This window comes from Dermacentor variabilis, chromosome 4 (genome assembly GCF_050947875.1).
Source record: "Dermacentor variabilis isolate Ectoservices chromosome 4, ASM5094787v1, whole genome shotgun sequence".
NCBI classification, from domain to species: domain Eukaryota; kingdom Metazoa; phylum Arthropoda; class Arachnida; order Ixodida; family Ixodidae; genus Dermacentor; species Dermacentor variabilis.
In genome coordinates, this window is record NC_134571.1 from 187331241 (window position 1) to 187354069 (window position 22829).

The window sequence follows — 22829 nt, forward strand, 5'->3', positions numbered from 1 at the left end:
ACAATTCATGGCTGCCCCACCATGCAAAGGCACTATTCTTGAATTAACTTCTATTTATGGAGGCCATATATTGCAAGTACATATCATCCACATTGTGTGCAATATGATTAAATGATGTAAACTGTGATAGCCATTCCTAATCTGAGATACAACAAAAGAACTAATATAGGCAACAAATTGTAATTCAAAAAGACAACCAGTGCACAGGATAAGTGACAGACTTCCTTTTATTGAACAAAAGTCACATGTGTGTCACATGTCAACAGCAGTGGGTAGCAAGCTTGGGTGACAGAGGCAAAACTTAGCGAAATGCTACACTCATACTCAAATGTAAAACGGCCTATGACACAAAAAACATTATATTTTACTGAATGAAAGGGCAAGACTCCATCCAAGAATGCACTATGGCACCACATAATTGACATGGTGTAAAAGATGTTAACATGCCCTCTCCATAAAAAAAAGAAACACTTAAAACATGCCTTAAAAGGCAATGTGCAGAGTCTGAAAGCAAGCAAAAACAACCCAAAAAAGGTTTCGTTAAGTCTTTCAATGATTAAAATTGTCAAACTGTCTTGTCACTTCTTAATGAATCTTCACAGCGGAAAAGGATGAAAAGAAAGCCCAATAGCAGGGCCACAGAAAATGTCACCAAATAAATAAACCTTGCTTACCAAGGATACTGGTTTAGTTGTCTGACTCTGCAAAATAATTGTGTATGAGCTTTTCTTGTTTAGAACGGTTTAGCAGATAGCGGAAAAAATGGACATGAGAGCACCAGGTGCATGCATAGTCGATGCACGAAGAGCCACTGTTTTCTTACTTTTTTTCTCTACTACTATTCACGAATATGTAAGTGCTTTAACAGCACTGCTAAAATCCTACTGCAAAACACAAGATTGGGCAAGTTGTGGCATAACGAAAATTGGAGTTCCACTCATACTGTGAAAGTGATGCAATAAATGGTGAAATATGCGCAGGAAGCTTGCTTCATTCGGTGTTTGTTGAAGTGAACACTTGCCAGCGTAAGTCAGTAATCTCCTTTAAAGAAGTAAAATAAGTGGGAGTTGTGCCTCCCAGTGTTGAAGTGGAAAGACTAGTTTTCTTCCTCCTCTTTCACATCCAGACTTGGTCTCTGGTCTCCAGAAAAACAACCCTTTAGCTTCTTACTGCTGAATTAATTTGGTTTTCTCAAAGCTATATTTGAGCTACCCATTGCTAGGTCTCGCGCTCTGCCCCATCAACCAGCCCCATCCAGCAAATCTGAGAAGCCAAGCACTAGAAGATTAATAAAGCAGATGCACCCAATCACTGTCATTACATGTAAGAAGAAAAATTAACATAGTACTGCCTTCGCAAGTGGGGAAAGTGATGAGTAAGAATTTGAAGGCGTGGACGCCAGCTCTATATACAGCACGCAGACATTGAACAGGTGTTAGCCAATCATGGCACCTGTTGGCTAGATCGCACTCTCCAGGATCGGTATTCGCCACGACTGTACCTTCAGCAGAGTGGCTGAAATGTAGAATTGTGGACTGCCAATCTTTTGATTGTATGTTTGAATCCTTGCAGCACAATGAGAACTTTATTTGCAATATTCTAGAAAGAAATTTGGGAATTCCAGTGACAACACCAGTACACATCAGAACCAGGGTAGTTGGCCCATAGCAGCTATTGGTGTAAAAAAGAAGACTGGCATAAGAAGAATTGAGATGTGCACGCTACATGCCTTTGTTCGGTAGTGTTCCACTACTTTGGTGCTACAGTTAATGATCTCGAATGAGTTCAAGGAGCAAGAATTTAGTCCGGAAAAAAATATTGCGCACAACAGCTGTACCTAGTTGTATCATTTGCCTATGCCGCTGTATATAACCCTGTCCACACTGCTAGGAAGGGAAGCGTAGCAGAGGACGGCAGAAAGTTGGGTGGGCGGATGAGGTTAAGAAATTTGCAGGGACAACATGGCCACAATTAGTACATGACCGGGGTAGTTGGAGAAGTATGGGAGAGGCCTTTGCGCTGCAGTGGGTGTAACCAGACTGATGATGATGATGTCCACACTTACCTAAAGCACATGAGTGGCATCCTAAACAAAATTGAGCTTTTGATATTGCTTTGGAGAAAATTAATCTGTTTCAGCCTAACAGTATGTATACATACTGCGCATACCTGCATTCGGTGTGCCTTATCACCAACTGTTAAGTCACCTTCTTACCTCATCAGCGAATCACTCCTGCAACCAAGTGTGCTGGTCCGGGTTTTACCTGCATTTCTACCTGTGCAGTTGGTAAAAGTCTTTGGCTGTTTACTATAACTTCATATTCAAACATATGGTTGCATTAGAGGCTTTCACACCACTAATGACTGGGCAGGCTTCACGAAAGGCCACCAGTACCTCCTCATTGCAGACTGTGCTCAACATCCTTCTTGGTTGGACTGTGACTACGAACCAATACATCTTTCCTCCAAAGCGGCTGGCATTGACGATGGTTTGATGCAGAAAGAGGCTATTGTCTTTCCCAGATGCTGGTTCAGCCTCGCGAGGCACATTCCTTCAGTCAATATGCACACTGTCAATGTGAGTGAGACTGATCAAAGGTTGTCTATGGTGTCAGGTTTCTTGCCTGGTTTCGGTAGTGGCATCATGACCAAGTGTTTCCACTCTGTGGGGAATTCCAATATTCCAGATTTCATTGATTACAAGCAATAGTGCTTGCTTCCTTGTTTCGGCAAGATTCCTCAACATCTGAACAATGACTCCATCTTTGCCATGTGCACTTTAAGTGTTGACATGCTCGAGAGCAACAACAGGTTCTGCCATCGTATACAGAGGCTTTCCATTCCTTCCTTGGCAAGTGGTCATTAAGGTGCGTACAACTCAGGCGACGGTCAGTCACTGTGAGGTGGTCGGGGAAAACATCTGCCGCTTGTTCCTCAAGTTTCTCAGATGTGCACTGAAAATCGAGCAGCATGTTTTCAATAGTATTACAGTATTTGGTGCATCCTGTTATAGCCAAGAATGTGTTACAGCTTACTGAGGCCTATATGTTTAAATGACGCGCCCAGTAAGCTCTAGTTAGCATGTCGCTCTTTGCAGTGTGTAAAGGATGCGTGTTGCTAGCGATTCTTCAACACCTTCACATTCTGCACACTCAAGTGCATCACGGAAATGGTCCCAGCCTGAAACCCCGATTTTTATATGTGGCACATTTTCACCCCTACATCAAGTATTATATCACATAATGGTCGCTTCCTCTTGGGGCAGAGTCGCATTGACACTCTGGATGAAGGCCCTAGTTGCCCATGCTAGGTAAGTGTACTGCCCTTCTGGTTTGAATGGAGGGTATACCAGTTGGGATAGTTGGTGTCATTTGTTAATTCGAAGTCTATGGTGTCTGCTTCGTCAAGGTGGCATCCTCTTGGCCGTATGTCTTTGCATCCCCAGTGTGGGTGATGTGCATTGAGCTCACCTCGACTGAGTATTACGTGCTTGTGAAAGCGAATTTGAAGCTGTCAAAGCCAAGTGAAGTCGCCTTGGCTGTGGTGCCTGGTTTTGGGACAGAGGTAGACCAATGCCAAAACAGCTTTTAGCCTGCAGCACACCACCGCAACTTTCTGATGAGACATATGTTTATTCAAGCAGTTTCTTCCTTGCCCTAATTCAATAATAGCCAATTTTAGCAGCTGCAAATCAAGCTGACTTCAGAAGACTGCTGATTTTTTAGCCACTTCTAGTAGATTATTGCATGGTTAATTTTCTAGTTGGGCATGACATGCTTCGTGCTTAAAAAATGAACTGTTTAAAGAATTATTGGAGTAATATTAGGACAGGCAACTCTCACTGAATCATCACTGCTTTTGTTGCAAAATGTGGCAATGAGCTAGGCAGATGCTGTCACGAAACCATAGGTTGTACAAGTACAGAAGAAACAAAATTGGAGTTCTGAAATTTAAAGCCATATTTTTACAGCCTCTCCTTATACTGCTGACATTAGAGAGCTTTAGATTAGTGGACGCAAGCAGCGTGTGTAAACAAGCACCATGTTTGGGTATTTCTGGCACCCATGTGGTTTGCATAACCAAGCAGCACACGAGTCGCTTGCGTCCTCTTATGCAGTACTATTATTTTCATTGTAAAACAACCAATATCAAAGTAAGTCTGATCAGCCTGCATCAATATGCTAGAAATTTTTAAGCACTTAAGGTGTGTTGGTTGAATGTTTAAAGCACTTCACCACACCCTTGGTCACTAGACTTGAACTTTCCAGTATTACTTGCTAATAAACTCTTGAGGTGTTTACGTTGCTTTTCTGTGCCGTAAGATTAGTTTGACAGTCCTAATAGAATTGTTAAAGTGAAGGTGTGAGCTGTTGTATTGGCCATGTCATTCTATAACTGTTAGATCTGACACTGTCAAAGCACTTGGCAACATTAATCAGCTTCACCTCACTATATATATGTATTGCGGTAGGACCATTCAGCACGTGAAAATAAAAAATACCGGCAAATAGAGAGTTCAAGAGCACCTGAGATTATGGTAAAGCGGGCGGGGCAGTATGGTCAGGGTAACAAATGTGTTGCGGTGAAGGTATTGCAGACGTATATACACATTCATTCGTCCCAACTTTGCACCGAACCCTGCGTCCCGTTGCTAAAACTAAGAGCGCGAAAAACGGGCACAAATGCAGCTGAAGATTACAGGGCACAGTATTCGGCTCCACCTCACTGTGCTTATCGCGCCCTTAGTAGGAATAATATTAAACATCTGCTCTGCATTTCGTGGAATTCTGGCAGATCATGTGACATTACTAAAGCTCCGTTATGTTCACAGCACTACGCGATAATTGTCGTAAAGCCCACGATAAAAGTAAATCACATGAAGTGACGGATAGTGCACTAGCGCTGAACACGTTTGAAAACATGCGCTGCCCTATTTCAAGGACGCGTGAACAGTTGTGAGCAAACACCACCTTAAGCATTATATTACTTACGTAAGTCGTGGCGAAACACACGTGCAATACCTCCGCCTACGAGTCCCGTCAAGTAAAAGTGCATGTGCGATGTGATGACGCTGCCGAAAAGGGGCGAACACGACGACGCTGCTGCACAGCGCCGGTTCGCAAATTGCATTGCCGAGGCGCTACGCCACTTGAATATTTCAATCGTCAGCACCAATGAATTCTTCAGAAATACGGATCTCACACCACCAGAGTTCACCGAGACTTAAAGCCGACATGCCACACCACTACTACTGCGCGACTTTTAGCCAACAAATACTGAACCCACTGCGGAGACACACGACCAGCGGTCGGCGTGGGCCGGAGATTCAACGCACGCCACGGCATCGCTGTTCGCAGAACTTCGCTGCCGAGGCGCTAGGCCACTTCGACATTTCAATTGTCAAGGAAGCACGGGTCACACAACGCAGATTCTGTACTGCCAGAGCTCACCGAGGCGAAAGCCGCACTGTCGCATCACCACTACTCGCGGCTTTCCCGCTAAGTACCTACAACGCTACAACCAACACACAAGCAACGCAAGCACAATCACATAAGCAACGTTGAACAACGCGCGGTCCGCGCGAGCCGGTGAACGATCACGCCGAGAACGAACACGCCGCGGCGTCGCTCGGCGCAACCATCATGCCTTCTCAAAAGTCCCTAAACGATCCTGTCCCTAGGCACCTAGGATCAGGTCACGTGAGGGATTTTTGTACGACAATTAGACGCACGCCTCGACCCGGCGCGTTCAAGATGGCGCTCAAGGGCATGGCGGAGAGTCGCGACATGTATTCAGTATTCTGATCCCAGCAAAAAGGTTGTCCTTGCTGTAGAACTTTTCTAAGACGCTCTACCAGTTCAGCGTACTGCGGGATCAGTTTAGCGTAGTATCACATGAGACCAAGAAATGAATGCAGCGACTCCTTGTCAGTTGGTAGTGGTGCATCAACAACTGACTTTGTCTTCCAGCGGCTACACGACACACGACAATCCACACAGCCACAGAGCTGTCTCGACTCGGGCTCAGAGCGAATGAGCCACACATCAGTGTTGTCCAAGGGGGCACACGGATGTTTGCATTGCTTCTTGTACTTAGTGAACTCTTATCATGTATGATCTGTATGTGCAAGTATGCATTTCATCATTGTCCTCCCAAGAAGTGTACTTTTCAGAACAGCAGTGCAGTTGTGTTCATGAACTTGTGTTCATTTTAAGTCTGTATGTTGTATGCTTGTTTCTTTAAAAGTTGGGAAGCCAAAGACGTCTGCTTCAAAAAAGTCTGTGATAGGTACACGTACCTGAATTTTCTATTGTATAAGTATGTCATCACCAAACACTTGTGTTACGGTGAGTACCATGCGGTAGTCTCTAGTCCCAACTCACTTAAAGTTGATAACCCATAGCATGTAGTGTGGCGCACTTCCATCGCATTTATTTTTCCATTGGACAACGCCACCAAAAATGTATATATGTTGCATGGTCATAAATCAAACCTTAGTCATTGTATAACTGCTTACACTTCTGTATTCGTCTGTAAACCGTGACTCTTGCTTCGTACGCGAGGAGAGAGTGGCGCATTTTTCTTTCAGGGGAGAGGTGATGTTATATCCTGTTCGGTATCCAGTTTAGGCTTCGAATGGTTATGACCGCTGGCGCCATTACGCGCCTAACGCTGTAAGTGTGCCCTGATGCATTTCCTCTCCCCTCTCCGGAACAAACTGTCTGGCCCTCGACTCGAGCAGTCCGGCTCTTCTTTCGCGGCGCCTCGCGTCAGGCAGTCAGGCCTCACACCGTAGGTCCCGCGTGCGGCCAACACCCTCTCAATATTTTTCAAGGCCTCTCCACCGGTCGCGTGACGTCACGCCAAGTGACCGTGCCGGCGCTGCGCTTCGCTATTTCAAAGCGTTGCACCCGTTTGCACTGCAGTTAGGGTACTGCCGCACTTAGCTGCCAAGAGGTTCCAAACTGTCTGATACAGTAATTTGTTCATTTTTCTTTCGTGATTGGCACGAAAAAAATGAAATGGAGTAGTTTGTGCATGCCTAATACTGTTTTTTATCTGCTTTATTTATAATTTGTTTCTGTATTACAGGACATCTTATATACTGAAAAATATTCCCACTTTGAGCTCCTAATCAAGCTTTTTCACTTATTTGAACATTTTCACATGCTCTGCGACGATACTATATTGCGCATTCTGGAAGTTTGTAAAACGTCTTCTGCTTCGCTGTTAACATTTTTACATTCAGATATAATAGCGTGCACTCACAGTAACGTTGAGCTGTCAGAGTTCAACCATATGTGTTAATGGGGGCAAAATGTTATTACGGCACGCCATATAAGTCGCCTTTTCGTGTTGAAGTGAAGCATTGTGAAGCTAGTCCAACCACTCTAATAAGAAACCATGAGACGCCAGCAGTGAAGTGTTCGCAAAAGCATTTTTATTGAGTTAGAAGGAACTTGCATCCACTTTTATTGCGTTCACTTTTTCTTCAGCGTTGCTGCTTTGCGGGCTGCCGCCTTCTGCTGCGCATTGTCTTGTATAGTGTCATTTCTTACTTTGCAAAAGTTGCTTAAAACTACATTGGTTGCAACACGAACTACCAAACGCAAGAGAGTTTGTGCAGTATGAACATTCTCGCAGGTCTCAATGTCTGGTTCTTCCAGGAGAGAAATCGTCTGCGAACTCACAACACCACGCTGATTACCACAGCAGAGAAAATCTTTCGCGTTGGCTCCGAAAGAAAATTTCTCGGCAACTAATTTAGTCATCGGTACCGTATACACTGCGCATGGCTGCGGAAATTTCAGCCCTTCTCTTGATAAGTTAACTATAATGTCTGTGTTTCCCGATTCAATCTCGTGGTTTTCAATAACCAGTGTGCTGAAGCAAATGGAAAATGGAAGCTTCTTTAAAGCAGCATGAGCAGCGTATCCTGCAATGTAAACAATGGCATCCATATCGGAGTAGGCGCGTGCAATATCATCGTCACTGACAGCCACGGAAAAGTTGCATCCCACAAGTTCTTCACTGACGCCTTCACACTCTGTTTCGTTGCGTGGAAATGTGAAAAGTTTTTGAAGACGAAGATTTTTCTCACATTAGTAGATTGGACGCACCGAAATGTGGTACTGTGCTCCTGCTAGTTGGCGGTAATGGCCAAACCGGTCTTCTAGCGCGTCCGTCTAAAACTTTCCCAGCAAGACGTGCTTAAAGTGAAGTTCCTCCAAACAGTACCGCGAGAGTTCAACCAGGCAATAGCGCGTCAGTCGCAAAGCACTGTGCGTCTCATTCGTCAGCGAGCCACTGCTGGCGCCAATTCGTGTCCAAGCGTCCAGCCAGTCGACAACTGCACTCAGGAAAGTTAACCGTGTGTCGTCAACAGACCTTACAGGATATTACATGCTGTGCCTAAGCCTCTGGCCTTTACAAGGGTTTTTAACAATGATTATTCGCCACCATGTGAGGATAATGTCAATGAAAAGAGCGGTCGACTCAGCTTGAGCAATCTTGAACGCGGAACCATGTGTTCTAAGTGAATTTGACACGTGCTCATTCATGACATCCAGGACGAGTTTCACATTTTGCCGCTCCAAAGAGGTTGGATTCACGGCTTTTGCGTTCAATGTGCAGCTAGCCTTCACAAGCGATGATTTCTCTGCAGAATAAAGCTGCCGCACAGCTGCATAAGCAGCAGCTTTCATACGAGGAGGCCCTTCAGGCATGGATGGTTCCACTCAAGTCCATTTCAGGGAAATAGAGACATGTTCCGTGGTTTGTCTGGTTGATGTAATTGTTCCGGACGCACTTCAACAGATGCGCAAGACCTACAACGTGGAAACGAGGACGAGCGCTGTCTAGTAGATGAGGATAGACAATGGTCTCTTGAGGGCTTGCAGCAAATAAGGACATCATCTTGCGGTTCACAGCATTGTTTGTTACTACAGCGATAACCTTACGGCCCATTTTCTCAACATTTAGGACTATGTTCTTGGCATGCTCGTGCAAAATTTCTGCGCTCATTTTGCTCACAAGCAGTATGTGAATGACGTCCTTATTTTCAGAAAGGAGCGACTGTACTATGAACACATGACCTGTTGTGGCGGGTTTTGTGGAATGAACCGGTGATCCTACTATTGTGCCCCCTTTGTAGTCGAAGTATGATTTTATGTGGATCTCATCAATCATTAGGGTCACGGTGTTTTCATGGTCTTGCATTGAATTCACTCGTTCTCGGATGTAGGAAAGGTATGCGCTTGGTTTTGGTCTACAAGACGGTCAGCTTTGTAATTTGAGCAAACACGCCGGATTGTGGAAGGATGGGGCAACATCATTCTTGATGCAGCTCTTGTGAAGTGATAGGCATGAGGAAAAATTGAATTCATAATACTTGCGAATACCAATAGTTCTGGACTATACACACGCTGCCTCGCAAGAAGTTCTATCTGCTCACCCAGAAATTTCAACAAAGCAGTGTGTTCTTTCGCTGTATCACTGTCCTCAATGACGTCTGCAAGAAGTGAACTAAGTGCAATACTTTAGTTTCCTTCGACTCTTTTGTCACTCCAGATACATCATGGAAGTTTTCTCGATCTCCTCTAGCAACAAGGACAGACTGGAGGTGTCACATACTTGAATTGGCACAGTGCTAACCCAAGGTAGCGACTGAAGCTTCACTCCGTTAAGGAAAACGGAAAGTGATAGACCTGAGAGAACAATCAAGGCGCATTTCACATTAGGTGAAGGATCGTTCTCAATGAGAGGGAACCTAATGCACCTTTCATCGACAGAAACAGTCCAAAATGTGTTGCAAACTCCAGACAGCTTAGCTTTCAGTTCCTCGTATGATGAAACTTTGTTTCTTTTCTGTTCAAGTTCATTAGATTCAAGGGATCTTCTCATAGCCTCCTGCAGCGCAGCGTTCTCCATTCTTGCTTTTTGGTGTCTGGCGATTCACTGCGTGCTGGCGTTGAAGCAAAGTATTTTGAACAATTTGGGAACAGAGAAGGCACAACATCCTTCTTCAACTGCAGTCTGTCGCGCTTCATCTCTGTTGTTCTTCCTGTCCGTTAATCTTGAGACAACGTCATGATGAAGTCATCTGCATGGAAGTGCAGTTTACATACCTGCGTGAGAAAATGAAATGAGGCAAGGCCATTCGTCAGAACTTTCTATTGCCTAAAACGCTAAGTAAAAAGCATCTTAAGAGTGTGGGCGTTTTCCACATTTGCCACGCAAACAGACAAAAATGGAGCACGCAGAAGAAGCGCAATTTATACTAAGGACGATAATCAAGGTATACGAGCTAAAATGTGAGAATGAAGTTCGTTCGAGCGTCCGTGAAGATATTATTCGTGTGCAGATGCACGCACAGTCTAGGGCTCATCCACGGAAATAAATGCCTACTGTCCGATCCGTACTTTATTTAACATGCTCTCACTGCCTACGAAGGGTACTTTCCATTCTTGGAGTCAGCCTATAACAGTAGCAACAGCTCATGACTAAAAAAATTCCCTGAAGCAAAGCTTCAGTGCTTTATCCTCGAATACGCTGTAGGTGTGAAATCCTTCCGTGGAATAGCTCGCAACTATGCTTTCTTCAGTGCTTCGCCTCTTGGAAAGCAGTAAACACGCACTTTTGGGCCATTTTCATAGTTTCCACGGCACCCGGGAACACAGCACCGGCCCATATTTCACGAAGTTACACTCGCCGCAACAAGGCAGGCATTCAGCGGTGAAGTCCGGGTTAACTTCCCATTCCTACGATAGTACACGTATGCACGCCACAAAAGGAATAGCCAGACTGAAAAGATAGTGTACACGTTGCAGAGGTTGTCTAAGTAAACACAAGCAAACACAATAAAACACTGGTCTACAAAGACAGGAACTTGTATTGCATTAGGACCGCTGCACGGCTAAGAGGTAGCAGCGAATGACTGACGCCGCTGACGCTGCTAGCGAGGCAACTGAACTAGACGCCGGATGCGAGGCCGGCTGCGCTGAAGTTCACTTGCGCGCGCTCCGCGCGCGTTCGTCGCGAACGCGGGAACAGGGACGGCGTCGGCATTGGCGTTTGCGCTGTCTCTTGCGGGAATGGTCTTGCCGGTCGAACAGCCGGACACATGGTGTGACGTAGCGTGTGTGGAAAGGAGGGTCAGGAGAGGCCTGAAGAATATTGAGAGGGTGTTGGTCCGGCCCGCCCGTCGAAGCTACAACACTGGCCTCCACCATGACGTCACGGAAATGAGCAAACGTAATTGGCTGCTGAATTTGTACAGATTCTGTTTCTCCAGGAGTGTGTTGAACTGGGCTAGCTGGTGCACTTCTGACTCCTCGTCCCATATTTTTCCACTGTTCTTTCGCTCTCAAATTTTGTTGTGTATAGTTGGAATTTGTCACAGCGTTTTTAGTTGCAACCGGCAATGATTTATGAAGCGACTGAATGTTGCATAATTCTATCATCGTATGTGTTGTATACCTCGAAATTTTTTTTCGAGCGTAAAAATAAATGATATAAAATGTGCTTCATGATTACCTTGGCTAATTGGGTGCAATACATTCTCTAGACACAGCGCTCAACCGGCGCGCTGCCAATCGAAACTGCTGAAGCTCTGCCGTTTCTGATAGTTTTGTTTTGCGACAGGGCGTATTTTGTGTCAATTTGGCTACATTTTTTGCATGCTAATGCATTTTACAACTAAAACCAAGAGGGACCTGTCACTTCGTTAAATCTGTAGCGCACTACTGAGGCGCTACGGAAGGGCACGTTGGGATTCAAACGGCTACTCAAGTTAGCTAAATCTCTTCTAGTTTCATAGGTTGTAGTACCTTGGTTTCTTTTCGTTGTAGTCAAAGCCTGATCAAGATCGTGCACATAAATAGTGAAGTAATATCTACAATATACGCTGAGCCTACTTTATTGTTCTCGTTAAAAATTTAGATTTAATTCGGTTGACTAATTCTATATCTATGCTGCTTGAAAGAGGAACATAGTAAAATGCAATAAAAACAGCAAGGCCACAGGTAACTCGAACCTCGCGCCCTAGGCAAATAATTGTGCATGTAAGTGATGGTGGTAGGTTTAATCGCTCAAGAAGCGAAGCAGTAAGATCACTAGGACGACTTGTCGCTTGGCGTATCGCAAGGAACAATTCATAAAAGTGAAGCTCTCCAGCATCATAGAAATAACGTTCACTAACGAATACGTTTTACCGAGTAAAGTAAAAATTATTTTAAGAGGATGGGGCTTCAGCTCGGCCCCAACTCCAACGTCGCCTATTGAAATACATGTCAAACGCGGAAATGCTTTTCTGAGATAACTCGACGGCAGATTTTATTGAAATTTGGTGCAGTTAAGAAAAAAATTATATTGACTCTTGAAAGCGAAATCGTGAATTATGGTCTTCATTCTTTTGCAGAAATAGCCGAAAATTGGTACTTTAAAAAAAAGGACAGATGCACGAAGTTTAAGAATCAGTAACTATGCTCAGTAATACATATTGCAGTTTCTTTAATTACATCCGTCATAACATCCAAAGCGGACAAATCTGACACATTAAGTTATATCTTTAGCGAATTTGTTACCTCTACAAATATGTTGCCATAATGCTACTCACATGATATTGGTATATTTGACAGCCATGTATAATACATGAAATTTGTCCGCTTTACGTACGTGTACTATTACATGTATGTACAGAATTACGATATAATTTTTTATTGCTGAGTCGCGGAGTTGTAAACTTGATTGTTTTGTTTTATGAAAGTTAGAGATCTTGAACAATCTTTATAAAAATAATGACTGCCTAAATAAAAAAATATGCTTCCAATAGCTCCTAGACTTAACTTTTTTCTTTTGAATAAAAACGATTTTTCCTGTCCCAAGCGTTTGGATGGGAGTCCCATAAGCTAACGCTGCCTTTTAACTGCTGTCGTTTAGTATGGGTAAATACCTACACCAAACGCAAAGCTAAATACTGAACACGTAACCCCGGCCGCGGCTTTTCTGTCGCTTCCCAAGGCGATGCAATGTCCCATATCGTGTCAAAATGCAAATTCCCATAAGACAAGAATGAGGAAATCTGGCACACTCTCACATTTATAATTGTTGCTAGGCGACTCAAAGCACACGCCAAGTGCCTCAAAGCGGCAGCTTTCACAAGGGTGGTGTAAGGTTGTCGTTCGGCCGTTCTAAGCATGCGTCTGTGGTCTAAAGCCTCGGCTGGCCGCCCTGAAAGACGAGTTGAAATTCAAGTATCTCCCGCGACAACATTTAATTAATCTTTCGTTTGCTCAATACTTGCTACATAGAAGCTCGATGCTCAGGGTTCATCGTAAACAAATCCAGCGCAATCAATACGTTCACGAGTGATTAAGTAGAAAATAAATTACGGAAGAAAAAGCATGACCTCATGGCTTCTGATTCATTTGCAGTAAATGAGGAAAAAAATATGAAGAGCGAATAACAAATAATCCTGATTTACCACCTGACCCTGCGGCGTAGAACTGTGTCCTTTAAGACAATTTTCAGCCCTCCCTTTCACTACGCGCACCGCACAGCTGTAATCGCAGCACTTAGTGCGTAAAGCTCTCGGAAAGATGGCTACGCGTCATTTAGATGTCTTCTGAAACTTTGGCCAAATTTCGTATCATTCACGTAGTCAGTGTGAGTGACAAAAGCCGAAAAGCAGCTTGCTGCACCGCAAAACCTCGTGTGCTGTCGTTGTAAACAGAGGGAATGGAGACCGGCGGACGCAAGCAATGGGCGCGCCGCCACGTAATTCAAGGCAGCGTCCACGGGTGTGAGATGAGAATGGTCTACAAAGCCGGCGCACCAAATTGTACACGGTTACGCCTTTTCACATCGCTGAGACTATTTGCGTAACCCAGTCACACAGCCATGGCTGTGCAAAAACCTTGCGAGCCCCCCTCCCCCCCCCTCTTCCTTTTTGTATACGCACGGCTGTGCACACAACCAAAGCTGCAGTAAAATCGCGCCATGGTTGACAGGGATTCGTCCGACCCGGAGCACTCGATCCCTCCGCGGATCATGTGGTTGCACCAGAACCTGCCCTGGAGCCAGTTCATCTTCGCCGAGACGGTGGTGGTGGCCGCCATCACGGTGCTCGTGGTCGTGGGCACGCTGGTGGCACAGGCCGTGCTAGGCTTCTACGCGCCTCCCTGCACCACGTCGGCCTGCGACCAGGCCATGAACTTGGCACGCAGCTCCCAGCACATGGAAGCGCCCCCCTGCGACGGCTTCTACGCACACCTGTGCGGCGGTACCTCGAGCGACTACTTCCGGCGTCACCCGCTCGTGCACGCCATGTCCGCCGCGCTGCTCGATAGAGGCGCCGCAGTCGGCAGCGACTCCAAGAACAGGGACGCGTTGGACAAAGCGGCAGTCTTTTATGCCAGCTGCCACAAGCACTTCCTGCCTTCCGCCGAACATCCTGACCTGCATCAGGATGTCACCAACATACTAATAATCATCAAGGTACTCCAGAGCGAAACAATGCTTAACCCTTTCTGGCGCAATGATTCTTCGTGAATAGCAATGTCCTGCTAGGGACATCTTACGCCCTGACGAAATCCCGAGTAAAGACTAAAGCGAGAAATGACAATTACAAGAACTCGGAACGTATACCTTGTGTACACTTAGTGCCACTCAGGCTATTGGCTTTAGCTGAAATTTTGGAAAGCACGTTTATAGCAAGTTTAGGCACAGTGCTATAAGGCCTGTCTGCCGCATACTTCTGGAGCATACCGGCTAAACTCGGCGAAGTGTAAGAGCCTTCAGATAATTTGGGACCATAATTCACACATTGAGGACCTCGATTGTATGGTTTGGAAATGTAACACACTGAGGAGAATTACACCGTCACGGGTAGATTGAACACATAAACACTCTTTCTGCACCCTTAAATTATTCAAAAAATTGCAAATTCGATGTATTCGTTATCGGAACAGACTTAGTGCACCCTTTGATTGTTTTCGGGGTGTTATCACTGTGTGCCAACGAGTGAACCTCTCCGTTCGAAGTGGTTAAGTGCCGTACATCTGCCACAGCGTGCTGGAAAAGAGCCAAAAAATCCCGTAGTGGGCTCGCTGCACTTTCGTGCAGAGGATTACGAGTTCAACACCGACTTACTGAAGTCGCGTGAAGTGCCTTTCAAAGCAGGCCGTCGTTGTAGTAGTACGCAACGACGCCGGCAGCGCGAGCCCTCAACAGCAGGTCACGTTCATCAGTGCTTAAATCGCTGAACTCGAGCCCAGTATCGCGAGCTAATGTGTCGTTGTCAGGGTCATCCATGGCAACGATCGTCGAAGTTGGCGTCATAAAATAAAGAACCAGCTTATCGTCGTGCGCTTTCCCTTTCGCTTTCGCGCTGTTGTGGGCTCTGTCTTGGCTCTGTTTCTGGCCGCGCGTTTGCGTTTTGTGCAGAAAAGCCGTAGCGCCGTCTGCGGGAGCCGTTTTACTCATCGACGGAACAACGTCGCTATGAGACCATGATGTCAATACTCCTCGATCGGAGGGCGGGTGATTTGAACTGCGCTAGAGGTACACGGACGCTTCAGAACGCCTTTTTTCTTAAAACAAGTCTCTTCTTCGCACGAAACAAGTGTTCCGAGGTTTCTGGGATGGTATTTCATCAGTACACGTTGACGTAATATTAACCTTTAGTGTCCCTTTAAGCCGCCCAATAAAACGCTCTCCTATTTTATAGGAGGTCACTTTTGTTTGCTTTCAAAGCTTTTAGGGTTGCCTACATTGACAGATTTTGCTTAACTAATTGGCTGACAATACCTGAGGAGCACACAAAAGTGGAGAGGGTTTCGTTGGTGCCGAGCTAGGGCAGGGAAAGCAGACAACCGGATGAGGAGGCTAGTTCCGGCGTCTGGGATTAGCCCACTCACCCTTGCTTAGCTTGCGGTCGCTCGATCGAAAATCGCGGCGGCATTCAGCGGAAGGTTAAATATGCCGCTAAAACAAATCCTCAGGGAAGAAAAGTTGGCAGAGCGTTGTCTTATACATAATGAAAGGGCTCGACAACGTTATACTGGAACCAAAAAATTGTGAATCAAAAGAGCAGTTCTTTAACCAAACATTAAATACTTTTATGAAAACATCACCACAAAAATTCTGGCTTTATCTGAATGATAAAAAAGAACAAATAACCAAGATCCAAGTTAACAATGTAATAGGAACGCAAAAAGCAAACATTGGGAGTCATTTTAATAATTTCATCCAATCAGTTTTTTCAGCGCCTAGCAGCAATTGCACAGACGCCTGTCTGCCGTCTTCCTTGTGGATGTGGGATGGAAAATGTTGTCGTCACTCAAGCAGGCGTGTTTAACCAACTGCTACTTTTAGATTCTAAGAAGGCTAGCGGGCCAGATGGAATACCAACCCAATTTCTAAAGCGATACGCGGAGTGGGTGTCATTTTTCTTAAATAATATCTTTGTTAAGTCATTGCAAACTCACTCGTTGCCACAAGACTGGCGTTGCGCAGTCATAACTCCTGTTCTTAAAAACGGTAACTGATTGCTAATAAATAACTATCGCCCAATTTCCCTGACTAGCGTCTGTTGTAAAGTCTTAGAGCATATCATAAGTAAGCATATTCTCGTTTTTCTTGAAAATAATGACTTTTTTTAACAGCACCAACATGGTTTCCGAAAGGGACTTTCTACAGTAACCCAGCTCGTAGAAACTATTCATGACTTTACTTCAGCTATAGACGCCCAAGAACAAATGGACGCCATCTGCGTAGACTTTGCGAAAGCCTTCGACAAAGTTTCACACAATAAATTACTTTTCAAGTTGCATAAAGCAGGAATAAATCACACTATTCTAAAATGGATTGAAGCCTACCTAAACAATCGCAAGCAGGTTGTGCGTGTGGACGAGTGCTTGTTCCCTTCGTTAGAAGTGCTTTCTGGTGTTCCACAGGGGCCCGTTTTGGCCCCGTTGCTGTTCTTGGTTTACATTAACGACATTACAGAGATTGTCGAGTTCCCTGTGAAATTGAAGCTTTTTGCTGACGATTGTTTAATTTATTCTACGGTAACACACATTGGCGACCAAATCAGAATCAACCGGATTCTTCATTCCCTTCAGCTTTGGTGTGAAAAATGGGACATGGAAATCAATTACAACAAATCGACTTTTACACATGTTACTCACAAAAGAAGTGTGGCATCATTCTTTTACAATATTGCAAGCAACAAACTAAGAAATGTAGATACATTCAAGCATTTAGGGGTCACAGTTTCACATAACTTAGACTGGCCCTAACATATCGATAACCTGTGCTCGACGGCTTCACAAAAACTGTATTCACTGAAGAAAAAGCTGGAACATGCAACGAAGGATGCCAAATTAATTGCTTATAAAACTCTCATACGTCCATCTTTAGAATACGCTTGCGTTGCCTGGAGCCCCCACGAAAAAGTTTTAATAGACAAACTAGAAAAAATTCAGAAAATGGCTGCTCGTTTTATTGCATCAAGGTACCGAAGGACTGACTCGGTAACAACAATTCTGCGTTCGTGTGGGCTTGAGTTGCTGGAAACCCGAAGGAAGAAAGCCAGACTTAAGATTTTTTTTCAGATACTTTAAAGGGTTTTGAAGATAAAAAAGGAAATATATGTCCAGTTCCCTGCAAATCGTAGCGAGAGAATAAACCACAGCAGAGCCGTGAAGCCTTATAACACACGTGTTGATGTTTTTCGCGCTTCTTTTTTCCCGGATGTAATAGAAATGTGGAATGCCTTACCTGATGTTGTTGTCGCTCAGATGGATGTACACAAATTTGAATGCTTGATTGATATTTTGTATCGTGAGCACCCAACCTGATGCTATGAAATGTCAAATTTGCTTGTGTTGTACTATTTTCCCTCCCTGTAACAACCCTCAAGCGAGGGTTAACAGTATTAATAAAGAAAGAAAAAAGAAAAATAGAAATCCTTTCTGCCAGACAGCTGCGAGTAGCCAGTGCCAGAGCTATTGGGAAGGGGTCCAGTTCTTTTCAAACGGGCCAGACTCCAGCTGTTCCGAAAAAAAAATAGCTAGACGTCACTTTGAGGTGTGAGTTTTCGCGGTTTTGCGAGGTCGCGCGGCATAAAAGCGAAGTGTACGGAGCCATAAAGCTTTTGACCATTCGCAGAGGGTAATGGGAAAGGTGTGGATTCATAAATAATTATTTATCGTTTATTCGGTGTAATTACGCATAATTAGTGCAAAAACGTAATATCAGATAGGGGGTCTCGCAGTTTTCGTGAGGTCGCGCGACAGACAGACGAAGTGTAGGTAGCCCGATAAATGTTTGCCCAGTCGTGGAGGGCTGATTGCAGAAACAGAAGAGAAAAAGTATGGAACGGCTTTACGTTATAGCACCTCAGTCTTATGTTGTTTCTGGTTTAGCACCGGAGAATAGCGGCGCAGTATTATGCGCAGCAGGTCTTGCACTGTTTTATGCAGTATCGATTAAGATAAACATTCGCAGGTGTGCACGGCGCAATCTCCTGCAGATAATATCACATCATTTAATATGGAGGGGATGAGCCATGGCTGTAAAATGGGGAGATATCGCTATGGTTCTCTCTCTGATGCTGCCCTCCTGATCTTACTGCTAGCTGCGCCGAAATTATTTCATCTTAGTGCTGGTTTATTTATAAGTTTGAGAACGTGGCGTCCGCTCACATATGAGCTAGCGTGAAAATAGGTTTACTCTGTCTTAACGTAAATTAAAACAAAAGGGCATAGACGTATAGGTGGCATCTTCACAAATCAGGCGCGGTTCAGTCTACTCATCCCACACGTCCTTGTAAACGTCCGGTAGGGGGCCACGGTTAGTGTTGCACGCCGATTCACCGCGATGGATGAACCACGATTGAAGGAGTTTTCTTTTCCTCCCACTTTCGCTCTCGGGCCAGCATCGTCGCATTGTCAAGGTTGTGGGGATGCGCGACTCTCACGCGTCCCCTGATATGTTGTTTTACCGCATAGCTCCCGTCTCCTGTAATCCGGCTTCGCCGCGTGGCCTGATGCCCGCGGCAGTCGTCTGGTTGAAGCGCAGTACGAGAGATGACGCGAGTGTTGCGCTGCTAACGCCACCTAACGGCGGGGTTACTTGGGCGCGGAAAGGAGAGGGCGCTTACTCTTTGACTCGAGGTCGGCAAGCAGCGCGGACGTTCCGCGCGTGCGCCGATCCATGCTTCTGCGAGACCGTCTCGCGAGGGCTCGTTCGAACGCGCCACCGTTCGCGTGACAGTACGCGCGAACGACCAGGCGTTGGGATCCAGAATGGGGCGAACATATTCACTCGCTATCCGGTCGCGGTGAGTCAGACTAATAGATTTGTCCGGCGCCCATCGGCATGTTTTGTGGATAGCAAGTTGGCTAGCAGGCATTAAAGGTTCAATAAATGCCCTTCTGATTGTTTGCACTGCTGTGTTGTCGTTCGTTTGTCCCAAGAGCACGGCAGAGAATCCCACAAGGTCGAAGCTATGCCCCGTCGTTCAGCAGTGTTCGTCAAGTTCGGTCTCAGAACGCGTTGCATGGGTGGCCTTGGCAACGTCTCCTTGGTGTTCTTTCAATCTCGTCAACCTTCTTCTGCCCGTTTCGCCAATGCAAGTCGCGTCACAATCGCAGCATCGGACTTTGTAGATGACCCCGCTTTGATCTTCCGCAGGGGTGTGGTCTTTCGGTTTCGTGAACGCATTGCCCAAGGTATAACGGGGTTTGAAAACGGTTGGTATGCCCAGCGGACGCAAAGCTCTCCTAATAGCATCTGACATACCCTGAACATAGGGAATAGATACAATAGACACTGCCCTCACTCGTGACTCACTTTCCCTTCTTCGCATTCGCTTCTGGGTATGGTTAACAAACGTCCTAGGATAACTGCGCCGTTTTAATGCATCAAATACTTTTTTTTATTTCTTGTAGCCGTAACCGCTTGCTCGAGCACACCGTATAACGTGATAAAAAGTTCTTGCAACGGAGCGTTTGTGTTCAGTCGGGTGATACGAGTCAAAAGATAAAATATTTTCACTGTGACACCGCTTACGGTACAGTTTCGTTTTCGCACTGCCATTACCGGCCTGACGTAGAAGCACATCCAGACAAAGCGTGACATTATCTCTCTCTGTTTTCTACGTGAACTGAATGGCGTGGTGTACGCTGTTCAGCGCCGCGTGGAAAGCAACCAGGTTTTCCTTTTTAAATAATACAAATGTGTATTCCACGTACCTACAATACATTTTCACCCGAAAGGGTTTTGAGTTCAGCAACTGTGTTTCGACGGGCTCCATAGCTAGGTTTGCCATCGTAGCCGAAACAGGACTTCCCATAGGGCACCCTTCAATTTGATGATAAATCGCGTTAGCGAAGCTGAAGCAGGTTTGGCTCAAGCAAAACCGCAACAAAATTACGATCTCCTCCACCCGCAAGGACGCACAACTTTCTAAATTTCAGTCTTCTCTCAAACGCGCCTCTACCGCATCAATGGCCAGGCCAACAGCGACGTTTCTACACATGGAAATAACATCAAAAGACACCATCACATTGTCATCATCAAGCAGCTGTGTAGAGACGTCAATTGCAAGGTCGTGAGTTTCTAACTGAGCTCGAGTTGCCCTCAGTGTAGGAATTCAGCATTGCAACTAAGAACTTCGATAGGTTGTAAGTTGGTGACCCAGCAAAAGATACGATAGGCCGGAGGGGGCGACCCTCTTTATGCACCTTGGGCATCCCACAGGTCGTTGGAGTAGCCCCGTGCGAAGAAAACAGTCGTCGGTACAACGTTTGATCCAGGCGTCTTTTTTTTTCGTAGTCACCGTAATTGTTGAACCAGTTGTCCCCTCACTTGCGTCAGTGTATACTGAAGGTGCCATCTGCGTAGGTGGCGAAACGTCTATACCCTTTTGTTTTAACTTGTTAAGTCGGAGTGAACCTATTTTCAATCCTGCATTCATCCGGCTTTTGGAACCGTTTTACATTTGTTCGAGTTCTCTACAGAAGTATTCTTAGCACGGTGAGAGTGCACATCAACCAGCCTACTAATATTGGGCCGCTAGGATGCCACCTGCGCTTCAACTGCGAGGGCCTGAACAACAACCTGGTGCCAAGAAGTCTCTACTGCAAGACCCTCGTAGATACCCCCTACGGCCGCAAGCTCGCGCGGGATATTAGCCACAACTTCTTGAAGTGCCCTAGTCGAGGGAAACAAGCAACAAATACAGCAAGGAAGACTTCGCGTGTATGAGGCAAAAGCCTGCCGCCACGCAACGCTGGGTTCCAATGACATTCACGATATCATCCGGGTGCGCACACAATCTGAAGATTTGAAAAGGGGCAAGTGCAACGAAGTTCATCGCCAGAAGCTTACCCGGTTGTTACCTCGCCGTCGCCCAGAACGTGGCAGTTCAAAAGCGGTGCATGACCTTTTCTCGAAATATCTATCGGACAACCACATGAGCCTATCGTCACAGGGCATGAACTTCGCAATTGCCCCACGTAAAGTCCCGAAGCCTGATATCATCGTGGAGGTTGAGGAGAAGTTGCGGCACATCCACGATCGAGCTGGGGTAAACTTGGCTCGTAAGCAAATTTTAAGTGTCCTGATGAATTCCAAAAGCACTCGGACGACCGTCACCAATGAGGAACGTGTGGCGCTGAAGGGTCTCAAATCAAATAATTCTATCGTCATCCTATCTGCTCACAAGGGCAAAGGCACGATGTTGCTAGACAGAAAATAATATGAGGAGAATATGTACAACACATTGAACGATCCATTGCACTTTGTGCAGGTGAACCTTGAGCCGACAGCAAAGCCAGAGCGGCAGCTAGTTGAATAATTATGGGAACTACGAAAAAAACGATGCCTGGATCAAACGTTGTGCCGCCGGTTGTTTTCTTCGGACGGTGGTACTCTAACGATATATGGGCTGCCCACGGTGCATAAAAAGAGGCGCCCTCTCCGTCCTATCGTGTCTTTCTTTACGTCACCAACTTACAACCTGTGTTTCGATCCCACCGATGGCATCGGTTGTTGGGAACTCGGCGCTGACGCCCGTGGTTGTACCTGGGTCGCAAGCCCCAAGGGTAGCGTTGGCCTGGCGGCCTGGGGTACAACTGGAAGCATCCGAAGGTCCCGGCAAAGCATGAGTCGACTGGTAACAACAAAACAACTTGTTTATTTTAACATCGCAAAGAGTTGGCGGTCAGGTTGACCGAAGTAGAGAGACGGGAGAGCACTTTACTCAACAGAAGAAATCGGAGCCCTCTTTTTGGCGTCCGGGGGCAGCTGTTTTTATACTCTCGCAGTTGAGGGCAAGAAGGAACCCCTCAATAGACGAGCACGTGATTGTACAATGGGCTAATGGTGACGCACACTGTCGTAGCGCCGCCGGTCGGGCACAAAGACTGGGAGGAGAGGGTGACCCCCTGCTGTCGCATCGCCGCCGTTCGGGCACAATGGCACATACACTCACACACGCACATGAAGACACGTGGCATCGGAACATGCCTGGAAACGCCTGGAAACGCCTGGCGGGGAGCGTTGCGGCGACGCCGAACGGGCCAAAATGTCTGCCGCCCCGCCGCAGTCGCGCCTGGAAACGCCTGGAAACGCCTGGCGGGGAGCGTTGCGGCGACGCCGAACGGGCCAAAATGTCTGCCGCCCCGCCGCAGTCGCGCCGGCAAAACCGCGTGTCGCAGGCGAAACGCAACAGACCGCCCCGCCGGGGGAAGGAGATCCCGATGGACAGGGGACTGCATCCGCTGGCCGGAGGGATGTCGCTCGATGATGCTCATAACCGA

The 22829-nt window shown here is 46.1% G+C and overlaps 1 protein-coding gene and 1 long non-coding RNA gene across 2 annotated transcripts in view; one reads left to right on the plus strand and one right to left on the minus strand.

The window, feature by feature from the left end:
- The window catches only part of LOC142578101 (uncharacterized), a 92768-nt gene that overhangs the window by 13260 nt on the left and 56679 nt on the right, over positions 1-22829 (plus strand). The window contains exon 2 of the mRNA XM_075687515.1: positions 14010-14496. Within this exon, the coding sequence (XP_075543630.1) occupies positions 14010-14496 (487 nt within the window). The remainder of the gene's footprint in view (positions 1-14009; positions 14497-22829) is intronic.
- Positions 204-5725, minus strand: LOC142580014 (uncharacterized). Its single transcript, XR_012827525.1, has 2 exons — positions 4992-5725; positions 204-1515 (listed from the first exon to the last, which is right to left on the minus strand). It is a non-coding gene; the product is annotated as an uncharacterized LOC142580014 (long non-coding RNA).